We start from the raw sequence: 14,457 nt of genomic DNA on the forward strand, positions 1-14,457 counted from the left end.
AAAGGTTTAAAAACCATAACGTAGATTATCAAGTAATGATAATCTAAAAGATAACGTTTTACACACGACCATTACATAATGGTTTACAATAATATTACACATCGATTTAAATATCCGAATGCAGTTTTTAAACAATATATTACAAGCATGCTGACTCCAATTCTTGTCCTTAAATTAGCATGCAACAGCAGAAGATTTTAATAATCATCTGAGAATAAACATGCTTTAAACGTCAACAAAAATGTTGGTGAGTTATAGGTTTAGCCTATATATTTATCAAATCGTAATAATAAACCACAAGATTTCATTTATTCAATAATCTTACACTCGCAAGTGTATAAAAATCATTCATATGATGAACACCTGGTAACCGACATTAACTTTAATGCATATAGAATATTCCCCGCATACTCGCAAGTATGTCATAAATTGGCAATCGCAATCACCATATAAATCGAAGTACTAAAACCATTCATAACTTGAATGGGGGTTGTTAGGCCCAATAGATCTATCTTTAGGATTCGCGTCAATTATGGGCCATTTCCCTAATTCTTAGGCTACCAGACTTGAAGGGGCAATATTCGGTTTAATAATTCAACCATAGAATGTAGTTTCGCGTACTTGTGTCTATTTTGTAAAACATTTATAAAGCTGCATGTATTCTCATCCCAAAAATATTAGATTTTAAAAGTGAGACTATAGCTCACTTTCACAGATTTTTACTTTGCCAGAAATAAGACTTGGCCACTGGTCGATTCACGAACCTATAACAAATATATACATATATATCAAAGTATGATCGAAATATATTCACAACATATTTTATTTACGTTTTTAACGATTTAAGTTGTTAAGTTAGCAGTCCAACGTTAGTAGTTCACAATTAATTGTCCACAGTTAGTAGTACAGAAATAAATCAATATAATTTCTTGAATCAATCCACGACCCAGTGCATACAAGTTTCAGACTTGATCACAACTCAAAGTATATATATTATTTTGGAATCAACCTCAACCCTGTATAGCTAACTCGATCATTACCGCATATAGAGTGTCTATGGTTGTTCCAAATAATATATATAGATGACGTCGATATGATATGTCAAAACATTGTATACATGTCTATAGTCTATCAAGACATGTATAATACAATATAAGTTAGTTAAGTTATGGTTAGTAGGGATTTGTTATAAAATTTACGTAGCTACAACAAGTAAAATTTTTCCAATTTTGTTTTACCCATAACTGCTTCGTTTTAAATCCGTTTTGAGTGAATCAACTTGCTATGGTTTCATATTGAACTGTACTTTATGAAACTAAACATAAAAAATATAGATTTATAGTCAGAAATATAAGTTACAAGTCATTTTTGTAAGAGGTAGTCATTTCAGTCGAAAGAACGACGTCTTGATGACCATTTTGAAAAACATACTTCCACTTTGAGTTTAACCATGATTTTTGGATATAGTTTCATGTTCATAAGAAAAATAATTTTCCCAGAATAACAACTTTTAAATCAAAGTTTATCATAGTTTTTAATTATCTAACCCAAAACAGCCCCCGGTTTCACTACGACGGCGTATGTCCGGTTTTACGGTGTTCTTCGTGTTTACAGGTTTTAAATCATTAAGTTAACATATCATATAGATATAGAACATGTGTTTAGTTGATTTTAAAGTTAAGTTAGAAGGATTAACTTTGTTTGTGAACAAGTTTAGAATTAACTAAACTATGTTCTAGTGATTACAAGTTTAAATCTTCGAATAAGATAGTTATATATATATATATATATATATATATATATATATATATATATATATATATATATATATATATATATATATATATATATATATATATATATATATATATATATATATATATGAATCGAATGATGCTATGAACATCATTACTACCTCAAGTATAGTAGATAAACCTACTGGAAATAACAAGAAATGATCTAGAGCTTCAAAGGATCTTAGATGGCTTGGAAGTTCTTGAAGTAGAATCATGACATAAAAACAAGTTCAAGTAAGATTTTCTACTCGAATTAAGATAGTTATAGTTATAGAAATTGAATCAAAGTTTGAATATGAGTATTACCTTGAATTAGAATGATAACCTACTGTAAGTAACAAAGGTTTCTTGATCTTAGATGATTACTTGGAATGGATTAGAAAGCTTGGAAGTATACTTGCAAACTTGAAAGTATTCTTGATTTTATGAAACTAGAACTTATAGAATTTATGAAGAACACTTAGAACTTGAAGATAGAACTTGAGAGAGTTCAATTAGATGAAGAAAATTGAAGAATGAAGGTGTTTGTATGTGTTTTAGGTCGTGATATATGGATTAGATATAAAGGATATGTAAGTTTGTTTTCTTGTAAATAAGTCATGAATGATTAATAATATTTTTGTAATCTTGCTATATAATTCATACTAGATTACAAAGAATGGTTCCCACATGTTTGATGACTCATTAAGGGCGGCTAAGAGCTGATCATTGAAGTGTATATACCAATAGTATGTACATCTAGGAGCTGTGTATTGTACGAGTATGAATACGGGTGCATACGAGTAGAATTGTTGATGAAAATGAATGAGAATGTAATTGTAAGCATTTTTGTTAAGTAGAAGTACTTTGATATGTGTCATGAAGTCTTTCAAAAGTATACTAATACATCTTAATACACTATATGTATATGCATCTTAACTGAGTCGTTAAGTCATCGTTAGTTGTTACATGTAAGTGTTGTTTCGAAACCTTTAAGTTAACGATTTCGTTAAATGTAATTAATCCCATTGTTATTATATTTAATGAGATGTTAAATTATTACATTATAATGATAACATGATGTACTAATATATCTTAATATGATATATAAATATTAAGACGTTATTACAACGATAATTGTTACGTATAGATATCGTTTTGAATTTCTTAAGTTAGTAGTCTTGTTTTATGTACAAGGTTCATTGTTAATATACATAATGAGATACTTTAATTATCATTTCATCATGTTAAACATATATATATGTTCATATATGTAATATCATGTCATATACAAGTTATAACGTTCGTGAATCATCGGACAAACTGGGTGGTCAAACGTTAACACAAAAACCGTTTTAAATAATCAATTCTTAACAAGTTTGATTGCTTAACATGTTGGAAACATTTATTCATGTAAATATTAATCTCATATAATATATAATCATGGAAAAGTTCGGGTCACTACAACCGATTCACTCCAAAGCCAGGAGAAAACGAAACGCCAACCACGAAACTCAAATACCATCTACGCAGAAATTCTTCAACTCGACTCCATGAACTTTCCAAACTCATTCTTTTTGCGATTGGAAACCGTCTTAGAGTTGATTAACTTTGCTTCAACACGAACGCCCTCAAAATCCTTCATAACCGTATCAAATATTAAAGAAACCCGAATACGAACCTGTCTTAAGACCAAGAGCAACATCACAATTCGAATCCGATCTAAGTTTGTAAGAGCACTAAGAGTCGAGACACTGAACTCGGTGTCTAATTTCATTGTCTTCCAAGACACTGAAATTTAACATTTGAAAGGTAAAAGTGGGAAAATGATTCAGTGTTTAATTTCAGTGTCTAATTCATATTTAATTAATATTTAACTTGTTTTTTTATACTTTTTGCATACTGCTTCTTTTAAACCAACGTCACGTATATAACGTTGAAAGGAAACGGTGGTTGATGACGGCAGTTTAACGTCAAGCCGGAGTCGACGATAGCGGTTTAATCGGAGTCGGATTCTGAAAACGGTGAAATAAAGTACTACTTCGATTATGAAAAACATGGCAGTTAGTTTAAAGGTGACATATGTGATTGACCTGGAAAGGTAGTTCAATCATCTGTCCATCCTACTCTTATTTTATTTTCATTTTTAAAAATAAATAAAAAATAATACAGACTAGTAATCTTAACTTCTGATCGTATATAAATACAATACAATACATCATCACTGTGTATAAATTTGGTTTTTTTCTATCTCTGATGACCTATCGAGCATCCGCCCGACGCCACCGTCATCATCCATCACCACCGTCATTAATCAACCTTCAAAATACCTGATTCAAACCACAACACGTAAATCTTCATCGTCCAATTAGATTCACAAATCATAAACAAGTTTATTTCTCAAATTAGGGTTTTACAACTAATAAGTAAAATTAGGGTTTTCTTATTATTCGGATCAAAAACGATATTGATTATTTGGGGAAATTGAATTTGATATTTATTTTGTCATCATAATTATAAACATGCGAGGATTGAGGAAATCGAAAAGGATTTCTTGGGCGTCAGATTTAAATCTGTGTCAGGTATACATATACATATACATACATACATACATGATACAAAAGGATACCAGTATAATCTATACATGCAATTCTCAGATTTCAATCGATGTATATCAAAATTTACCTAATTATCAATATTAATATTTTACTTAAATGATAAGTTGGCATTGTTGGACCAAGTATTACATTACATTACATCTACATTACATAACAAAACTACATTTTGAATTTGTTCACAGGTATATTGAAGTAGTAGTAATTTATGAACATATTAGAGTTAAAAAAAAAAAAAAAAACTGATACATGCTTTAAAAAGACTAATGCTAGTTCTGACAATAGAGCAGAATTTATTTAATTTGCAGTTTGAAATACTAAATTTGGCATCAAAGTTCAATTTTTGTTTATTTATAGAAATGTTGGATGAATTGGATTTATTGAATTCAGATACTTGCAAATCTGTGGATGATTTAGTTTACTGCTTGAAATGTGTATTTTGTTTATTTTGGTATGATAAGTGTATAATTTGTGCACTGATGGATTATACACTTGAACTGTGTAGATTATATTTTCATAGTGCAAAAAGAAGTGAAGTATTATGTTGTGTTTGCATTTTCATGTCACATACTATTTTGTTTCCATAGTAAACTTGTGAAATCTTGTTTTTATATGAAACAATATTGTTTTGTAGTTGGGCTGAAAATATAGCAAGAGAGTAGCAATTATTTTTTATGGAAGTTCACTTGAGATCAATATTACTGTATGATTTTAGACATGAAGTTCACTGGTATTGTTCATTTGAAATCATTGCAAATTCTACAACTGATTATTCGTGTATGCCATGGAAGGAACGTTTTAGAATGAAGTAAAACTTAAAAAAATGAAATGTAGCTGACTTTTTGCATAGGATATGAAAATGGGCAAAAGTAGCTGGAGTTATGAGCAAAGTTGCAAATCTCGCTACTCGGGAGTACTCAATCGAGGCTTTTTAGGGAGTAATCTGCAACTCGGAGTACTCGGATGTTGACCAAGTTTGACTTTGACCGAGTTTTGACTGATTTTCCGAGTAGTTTCTAGTTTTGACTAATTTTCCGAGTAATCCAGAGCTTTTGCCGAGTTTGACCAAGTCTGACTAAGTCTGACTGAGTTTGACCAAATTTGATTAGGAAGCTGGGAGCTCTCCAAAAACCGAGAACTCGGCTAGTAATTCCGAGTTCTGCAACCTTGGTTATGAGTTGGATACAGTGTTAGTCTTAGAAGTTAGAATTATGTACCGATCTTAATCGTAACTTTTTTGTGGTCGGTACTTGATAAGTTTGTCTTGTATATCCTGTAGGGTATGCATCTACACCAATGAATCCTTGGCTAAAATGGTTTATTAATTTTATTTACAAAAAAGAATCTTAAAGTTTATGTATCTTAAGTTCAGTCTTCATATCAGAAGGAGATCCGACTAAAATTGAACTATATCTGGTTGGACTCGAAATGGTGATTTGATCGACCAACAGAATAATTGATTCTCTGATTTTTATGGTGTTTCTGTTTGATTGGTGTCTATTTTTAAGTAGTCACTTGCATACTATTAGCTGCATGATCACCCTTAGTAGATGGAATAACTAATGCCTGCTTCGACTGACTGAATCAAGCCTTGAGGTGTATTAAATACATGAAGGTTGCTGAACTCAGAATTACTCGTCGAGTACTCGGTTTTTGAAGAGATCCGAGGTGAATAATTAAACTCGGTCAAACTTGGTCAACCCGAGTTTACTCGGAAAATCGTTTAAAACTCGGTCAAAATTCGGAAAATTGGTAAAAACTCTGTCAAAGTCAAACTTGGTCAACATTCGATCCCCAACTTCCCGAGTTGCCAAGTAATCCCTAAAAAGTCTTGTCCCAAAAAAGTCCCGACCGAGTACTCCCCGAGTAGCGAAATTTGCAACCTTATACATCATGATTTGATCAGATTGAAGACTGACAGCTATAATTAAGCTAGAATTGCAGTGCATTCAATCAAGGTTGTGGACTTTAGGGACGTCCTCATGATTAGCTTAATAAACATTAAATCACTATCTAAATATTTATAAACGTTGCAGTGATATGTGAAATACGGAAAGGATCCAACATCTAATCAAGTAAAAACATGTGTGAATGACATTTATAATGGTTGATAAAACCTAATAGATCTCACTTAAAGGCACTTAGCAGTTAAAAACACTAAAATACTTGTAGTTCTGTAAACTCGGTACAATAGAAAGAAATTACGCGAGTGCTGGCACTAGACGTGATATGAATCTTTCTCCAGTTTCAATTTAAAGGCCTGTCTACTTGCCATAAAGATCTGTTTGTGTACAACTTTTAATTCATTAAGTAAAAATTGATGTTTCTTTGTCACAAAATGTGACAATTGGTCTGTTTCATGGAGACAGAAAATCAGACACCCCTTCCAGAGGCAAATGGCAACATGACTTAATACAAAAAAAAAAAAAAAAAAAAAAAATTTAACAGCCCCTTAGTAGCTATTGGATGCAATTAGGGTAAAAAGGCTCGTTCTTGAGAAAAAGGCGTTCGTGGATTAGGGCGTTAGGCCTACACATAATTTGACCAGTGTTGACTTTCTTGTTGACTTCTGTTTACCAGTATATGTCTGCATGTGACGAACTTTGACCCGAGCTTCATAGTATTTTGTTATCATGATTCCATAACTTTTTCATTGCATCCTTTTTATGCAACACTTGTTCACATGCTCTACTTAAAAACTTAACAAAATGGTTTAACCTTTCATAACAATGATCATGTAATAAATGTAAAAGCGCATCAGTGTTCTTAACAGTATAAAATCGATAATCTTATTGTCGATGTTTCTTTTGTCAGTATAAGATTTAGTTTGCCAAGACTTGATTGATTCCTTTAGTGTTTTTTATGTTACTTACACCTTATGGGATTCTGTAGTTAGAATTTATCTTCAGAAATTATAAGTAAATGATATAATGGTGGTTTGTGCTTCATAAAAGTCTTGACAAAATAGACTTGCTTTTATACCTTGTGTATGTATTATGTCATTTTAATTGTGAGTTTCTGTTAAATCTTTTTATTTAATTTTTTTCTTTTTCTTTTTTGGGTTGAGAAGTGAAACAAAGATTATTAAGACCTTTGATTGACTAATTTGTTTGTTTATTAATTAATAGGTAAAGCTGTTTTTATCAGATGAATCTCCCTCCCAAGTAGGTTTGGGCGGTCAAGATCATCTTCAGCCAAAGGAATCATGGCCATGGCATCCAGTTGGAGCAGGTTCCGATGACAATTTGCCACCTGGATTTGAAGGAATTCAACCTGCCAACTCATCACAAATTAAATTGTCTCAGATTTCGCTCATCCAGTGGAGATGTCCGTTCAGAGTAAGTTATTTTGTTTAATTTTCGAATCCTTATTTCTGATATTACATATTCTGTTCCTGCATGCCATTATTGAAAGTAGCTTTTAGATAAAACCTTAGAGTTTTTGTGCTTGTTGCAGTGATTGGTTCAAATGGACAATTTTTTTTTCATAAATGCTTCTGTTCAAGATGTTCATTTTTGTGATGACAATTGACAGCAACCTTAGTGGCAAACACTTTTTAGTTTACAGTAAAGAACACTGAAGTTTGCAATAACCTCTATATTCTAGCTACTGCAGATGTCTTATTTTTTACTTTTTATAGTTGTAAATGGTTACAGAAGTTATGAGCATCATGTCTTTTTCACGGTGTAGTTGTGAATTAGCTCATGGAGGATATACAAATAGATATAAGTAGCTGCATGTTTATATGGTCTTTTAAATATATTTTTGTATAAGAATGTGTACATAGCTTCAGTGTTGTGAATGACGCCCGTCTCGGCCCACTAGTCGTTTTGGTGACTAGCACGTCCCGTTTCGCCTACCAACGTCTAATTAGTTGATCAACGCTTTAAAGTTGGGTCAAAGTCGTTCTGAGACTTTCTGAGTATTATTTTACATATGACTAAATTTCACCCAAAATTTAATCCCTTTTTTTACCGCCAATCTTATCACAGTTTGCTATGGACCCCACATGGCAAGTGGCTTCCGGTGAAGAAAGCAAAGAAGTTGAGTTTGAAAGTCAACGTGAGATGAGAGTGCTTGAAGCGGTCTATCCTCGACCATCCGCCATTCCTCCAAAGTTGGTTTACTTTAAACTTTTCCATATTTACGTGACTCCTATTTTTCAAATATTTTTCGTCTTACAAAATATGAACTCTTTTTTTTTTTTTTATAGCCCTGCATCACCTATGAGAGCAAACGAATCATACTACAATGATCAGAATACTCCTAAAATCCCCATCACTCCCATTGAAGATGAAGACGCGTTACCAGATACATTGTCCTCGTCATCATCATATGTAGCACCACCTACAACGACCGTAGTTTCTCACTCAGCCAATGGATTGCAGCCACCTGGAATAGTCCCTGGTGTCGAACCAGATGTAGTAAGTGCCGCCTATTATGCTTTAAACGCAGCCATGTCAAACACCACCCAAGGTAACCTAATCGACCCAAACCTCCTCATAAAACTTCTCAGTGATCCAAGCTTAATCCAGAAACTAGCTTCTTCGACCCATGCACCATCCACATCTAGTCAACAAACTCCTCAACCTCCACCCATACCCAAATTCCCCCCACCTGCAACTTTAGCTCTACCGACCCATCTCACATTTACAATACCAACTTCTTCCAGTAACACCCATTATCCACCGCAAAGCAGGGCGGGACCCGTTCATGTTCCTGCACCTTTACCTGTTTCTGTCTCGGTTTCTGGTTCCAATCTGCAGTCACATCCAGTAGAGGTAAATCCGCCTGCAAAGAAAGATATAAATTATTACAAGAGTCTGATTCAGCAGCACGGGGGAGAAAAGGAAAAACCAGAATTAGAGAACAATGATAATATCAATAATCAGAAAACACAGGATATGAGACCACCGAAAGTAAATAAGCCGTGTATGTATTTTAATAGCGCAAGGGGATGTAGACATGGTGCAAATTGTGTATTTCAGCATGATTCATCGTCATCACGAGTTAGTAGTTTGGGTGAGGCACAAAGTGGAAAAAGAATGAAAATGGATAGAGAGATAACTGGTACATAAAATCATCATCCATTTTTGAATTTTGGGTGTAAATGTCTCTCAAGGCTATGTGCTATACTCTCTCATCTACTGCCTGAAAAGTAATGGGATCAATATTGTTCTTGTTTTTCTTTGATTTAAAATTTTGGTTAATGGTTAGGAGGTTTATTATGCAATATCATTAGACCTTTTTGGGTCAAGAAACTCTTTTTTCATGTTTTGGTTGGTCAGGACCAACTTATTTTTTTTTTAATTACATTACAATGGTACAATTATAAAGGAGCCATTTTGAATATGATAAAACTGGGTACCAGATTGAACAATGATCTTTCATGTAAGCCTTTGAGTTGAACACTGAATTATGTTTAAAGCCATTTTGAATGAAATTCGTCTGAGCACGGATATTGTACATAAGCGATTTTGGTACCCTCGAAAAGATTTCACTTTTTGAGAACCATTTTGGGTTTCGTAAACTTTTACGAATCGGGTCCTGCAATTAGGAACCATTTTGAGTTTATCAAATCATATCGAGCGACTTACAAATGGGTTCCATCAAGTAGGTTTTCGCAAATGTGTTTACACTTTGACAATCAGGAACAATATTATCTTCATAAAATATAAATGTTTGGATAAATATCCAACAATCACATTTGTATTCACTTGGTATTCACAAATCATTTGAAAGAGAGTGATTTTGATTTCTAAACATTTGGCGTGACTTCCGTCCTAGTTGGTTTTTGCTGCGTTGGACATGATTGCGTGCAGTGGCGAATCTAGGATTGGTAGTCACCAGTGTCACCAATTTAGATGTCTTATTTCAATGGTGTCACTAAAAAAAAAATGTACACTATCAAGTGGTGTCACTAGTTAAAAATCAAAAAAAAATTCCGCTACATCGCATATTCCCGTGCAACTACTGGGCCTCGTATAGATCCGCACCTGTGGACGCAATGGTGATAAGTCATGATCCATATTTGGGCTTTTGAATACTCGTGATGCAAATTGGGCTCCTTGTATACTCATGAGCCTATTGGGCTCTTTTCAAATAATTGTAAATGAACCCTAAATAAAAAAAGCCCAAAAAGTTATTACACTAAAGCAATCTTCTCAGCACTGATTACTCCAGTGTAACATCGCCGGCTTTGTTTACCTCCGCCGTACGAAAACATCCGCCGATTTCTCCGGCGTAGTAAATACATCATTTTTCTTGCGAAGCTCGTGTAAGTTATATATTGTCTATAATATTGAAACCCTAACATTATAATCAACTCTATAATGTTTATCATCACTTTTAAATGTTCCGTTTTATTATTCTAATTAACCATATATCCGTCTTCATTTTTATAATACAGTTAATTAAAATTGAATAGAGTTTTTCAGCTACTAAAACGTAGTTAACTCTACTGTAGTTAGTTATTAACTGCAGTTTATAATTTTCAATTGGCATAGCTTGTAGCTGGTAAATTGTTGATTATTTATTTAGGTTTTAGATACAGGTCTTTAGTTTGAAGCTATGTTTATCTACCTTCATTTTATTATTATGAATATTATGAATTATGCTTATGATTACGATTACGATTATGATAATAACCATATTACAATTGTCAATTTTTTTTTTTTTACTAATTTATTATTTATATGTTATATATGATCATGTAGCATATATTTCTGAGTGTATTTTGTAATTTATTAATCGTTCCTTGTGTGTTATGAATAATTGAATATTTTGTTTTGACAGTTCCAAAATTCGTGATTGCGCGAAACTGGAGTCAGCTCAGTGAAGAAGATGATATGTAAAAGTAACTAGATTTGACAATGAAGGCTCTTGTTGTTGCAAGCAGAGGTATAACATTTTAATACATGGGATTTTAACATTAATAAAACTTACAAAATAGCTGGATGTAGTAACATCAGTTCATTTGCACGTTATAAGGACCGAAATTTCAACCTTGCTCATTAAACGGTAGCTTAAAATTAAAAAAAATTAATGTAGATTAACAAATTCATGATGGTTACCTTACCTTTTGTGATGTGAAAATGAACTTATGTTTGCTATATCATGTTTTTTTAAAACTTTTGCTACCTTTTTTTTTTTGAAATTTTTTACTTTGAATTCATGCCTTGTCGCAGGGAACTTATCCTCTGATATCGTTGCACTTAGTGAGAGGTTGCTAGTTTCATATAATGGTGAACGTTATCTGCAAAGAAGAGTGCTTTCTTATATTTGTGAAAACGATCAAGAACATATTAAAAGATTCGATGAAAAAAAACAAGGGGTGGATTCGATATGCCAGATATTGGAGAGTGGTGATCCTTGGGGTACGTCTTTAGAAAATGCTTTATCGAAATGCAACGGAAGTACACAAAGTGATCTTGTAATTTCCGTTTTAAGGAAATTAAAAGACGTAAATCGTGCGATAAACTATCTGAATTGGGCCGAGAGGAAAACGAATCAACCACATTGTCCCGAAGCATACAATTCGCTACTCATGGTTATGGTCCGAAGTAAAAAGTTCGACCAGATCGAGCAAGTTTTTGAACAAATGGATGTTGCTGGTTTTGGCCCCTCAAATACTGTTTGTATCGAGTTAATCGTAAGGTGCGTTAAGAGCCATAAGCTAAAAGAAGCTTATGATCTTATTCAACTAATGAGAAGGTTCAAGTTTCGGCCCGCGTTTTCAGCTTACACGACGCTAATTGGAGCGCTTTCTACTGTTCATGAACCCGATCTTATACTCACACTTTTTCATCAAATGCAGGAGCTTGGTTACGAAGTGCACGTGCATTTGTTCACAACTGTAATCCGTGTGTTTGCTAGAGAAGGTCGTTTTGATGCTGCGCTTTTGTTATTAGATGAAATGCGAAGTAACTCGGTTGATGGTGATATCGTTTTGTATAATGTTTGTATTGATTGTTTTGGTAAGGCGGGAAAAGTCGACATGGCTTGGAAGTTTTTTCACGAAATGAAAGCGCACGATATCGTGCCTGATGATGTCACATACACTAGCATGATTGGGGTTCTCTGCAAAGCGAATAAACTCAATGAAGCCGTTGACTTGTTTGACCAAATGGAACGTAATAGGAAAGTCCCGTGTGCGTACGCTTATAACACGATGATCATGGGTTACGGAATGGCGGGAAAATTTGACGACGCGTTTCGTTTACTCGAGACGCAAAGACAAAAAGGTTCGATTCCGAGTGTCGTTGCGTACAATTGCATTCTAACGTGTCTCGGGAAAAAAGGGAAAGTAGACGAGGCGTTGAAGTTATTCGAAGATATGAAAAAAGACGCGAAACCTAACTTATCAACGTATAATATACTGATTGATAATCTTTGCAAGTCGCAAAAGCTTGACGTTGCGTTAAAGATTCAAGATTCGATGAAAGAAGCTGGTTTGTATCCTAACATTTTAACGGTCAACATAATGATCGATCGATTGTGCAAGTCTCAACAACTTGATGAAGCGTTTTCAATATTTGAAAATATCGATCACAAAATATGCCCTCCGACTGATTACACTTATTGCTCGCTTATCGAAGGATTAGGGAGACACAACAGAGTTGATGATGCTTATAAAATATACGAACAAATGTTGGAAGCTGGTGTGATCCCGAACGCGGTTGTTTATACGTCTCTCATTCGAAGTTTTTTTAAGTTAGGACGAAAAGAAGATGGTCATAAGGTATACAAAGAAATGGTTCGAGGCGGGATTAGTCCAGATTTAACCCTTTTAAACACTTATATGGATTGTGTTTTTAAAGCTGGCGAAACTGAAAAAGGTCGAGCGTTATTTGAAGAAATTAACAACAATGGTATCGTACCAGATGCTCGAAGCTACTCTATACTAATTCACGGATTAATAAAAGCAGGGTTTGCGCGAGAAACAAATAAACTGTTCAATCTCATGAAGAAACAAGGTTGCGTTATGGATACACTTGCGTATAACACTGTGATCGACGGTTTTTGTAAATCGAGGAACGTAAATAAAGCGTATCAGCTTCTAGAAGAAATGAAAGTGAAGGGGCATCCACCCACTGTCGTTACTTACGGGTCCGTAATCGATGGGCTTGCGAAAATCGACCGACTCGATGAAGCGTACATGCTTTTTGAAGAAGCTAAATCGAAAGGTGTTGCTTTAAACGTAGTTGTGTATAGTTCTCTCGTTGACGGGTTTGGAAAAGTAGGTAGAATCGACGAAGCGTATTTAATTTTAGAAGAATTAATGCAAAAAGGGCTGACCCCGAATGTCTACACGTGGAATTGTATGCTCGATGCGTTAGTTAAAGCAGAAGAGATCGATGAAGCGATTGTTTGTTTTAATTCGATGAAAGATTTGAAGTGTACACCCAACGCGATTACTTATAGTATAATCATAAACGGGTTGTGTAGAGTTCGAAAGTTTAATAAAGCGTTTGTGTTTTTTCAAGAGATGCAGAAATTAGGGTTACAACCAAACGTGATAACTTATACGTCGATGATTTGTGGGCTTGCGAGAGGTGGAAATGTGTTTGAGGCGAATCGGCTTTTTGATAGGTTTATAAGAAGTGGTGGTGTACCAGATTCGGCGTGTTATAATACCATGATTGAGGGATTAAGCGTATCGAATAAGGCGATGGATGCATATTCGTTATTTGAGGATAGTAGATTGAAAGGGTGTAATGTGTATCCTAATACTTGTGTTGTACTAATGGATTCATTGCATAAAGCTGAGTGTCTTGAGCAGGCTGCAATTGTTGGTGCTGTACTCAAGGAAACAGCAAAGGCTCAGCATGCTTCAAGGTCTATGTAATGCTTCGTAAGTTTTTTTTTCTTCTACTCTTGTTCTGTAGTTTTTATTTATTATTTTTTTAATAAATAAACATTGTTAACTGACACCTATTGTAACACCTTAGATGTGTTTGGCATCACTGTCTTGAACGACAAAACATAAAAATATATGAAAATAGGGAAGATATTACGAAATACGAAAATCATGAAGGAAACCTCGTAGCAAATAACAAATAGACACT

The 14,457-nt window shown here is 33.9% G+C and overlaps 2 protein-coding genes across 2 annotated transcripts; both read left to right on the plus strand.

Annotated features, from left to right (window-relative positions):
* Positions 1-4,028: 4,028 nt before the first annotated feature.
* LOC139894643 (zinc finger CCCH domain-containing protein 6-like) lies at positions 4,029-9,749 on the plus strand. The gene is made up of 4 exons (XM_071878047.1): positions 4,029-4,357; positions 7,519-7,728; positions 8,383-8,507; positions 8,604-9,749. The coding sequence occupies exons 1-4, from the start codon at positions 4,298-4,300 to the stop codon at positions 9,466-9,468; spliced, it is 1,260 nt and encodes a 419-aa protein (XP_071734148.1). The 5' UTR covers positions 4,029-4,297; the 3' UTR covers positions 9,469-9,749.
* A 1,742-nt stretch (positions 9,750-11,491) lies between these two features.
* On the plus strand, positions 11,492-14,255 carry LOC139894642 (uncharacterized). The gene has a single exon (XM_071878046.1). It carries the CDS (start codon positions 11,493-11,495, stop codon positions 14,235-14,237), a length of 2,745 nt encoding a protein of 914 aa, XP_071734147.1. The 5' UTR covers position 11,492; the 3' UTR covers positions 14,238-14,255.
* Positions 14,256-14,457: the final 202 nt, after the last annotated feature.

Source organism: Rutidosis leptorrhynchoides, chromosome 2, assembly GCF_046630445.1.
Source record: "Rutidosis leptorrhynchoides isolate AG116_Rl617_1_P2 chromosome 2, CSIRO_AGI_Rlap_v1, whole genome shotgun sequence".
Taxonomy (NCBI): Eukaryota; Viridiplantae; Streptophyta; class Magnoliopsida; order Asterales; family Asteraceae; genus Rutidosis; species Rutidosis leptorrhynchoides.

Coding starts and splice junctions, on each gene's coding strand:
- LOC139894643 (XM_071878047.1), top strand. CDS start 4,298: ATGCGAGGATTGAGGAAATCGAAAAGGATTTCTTGGGCGTCAGATTTA. Junction 4,358..7,518: donor CAGATTTAAATCTGTGTCAG/GTATACATATAC, acceptor ATTAATTAATAG/GTAAAGCTGTTTTTATCAGA. Junction 7,729..8,382: donor AGTGGAGATGTCCGTTCAGA/GTAAGTTATTTT, acceptor ATCTTATCACAG/TTTGCTATGGACCCCACATG.
- LOC139894642 (XM_071878046.1), top strand. CDS start 11,493: ATGTTTGCTATATCATGTTTTTTTAAAACTTTTGCTACCTTTTTTTTT.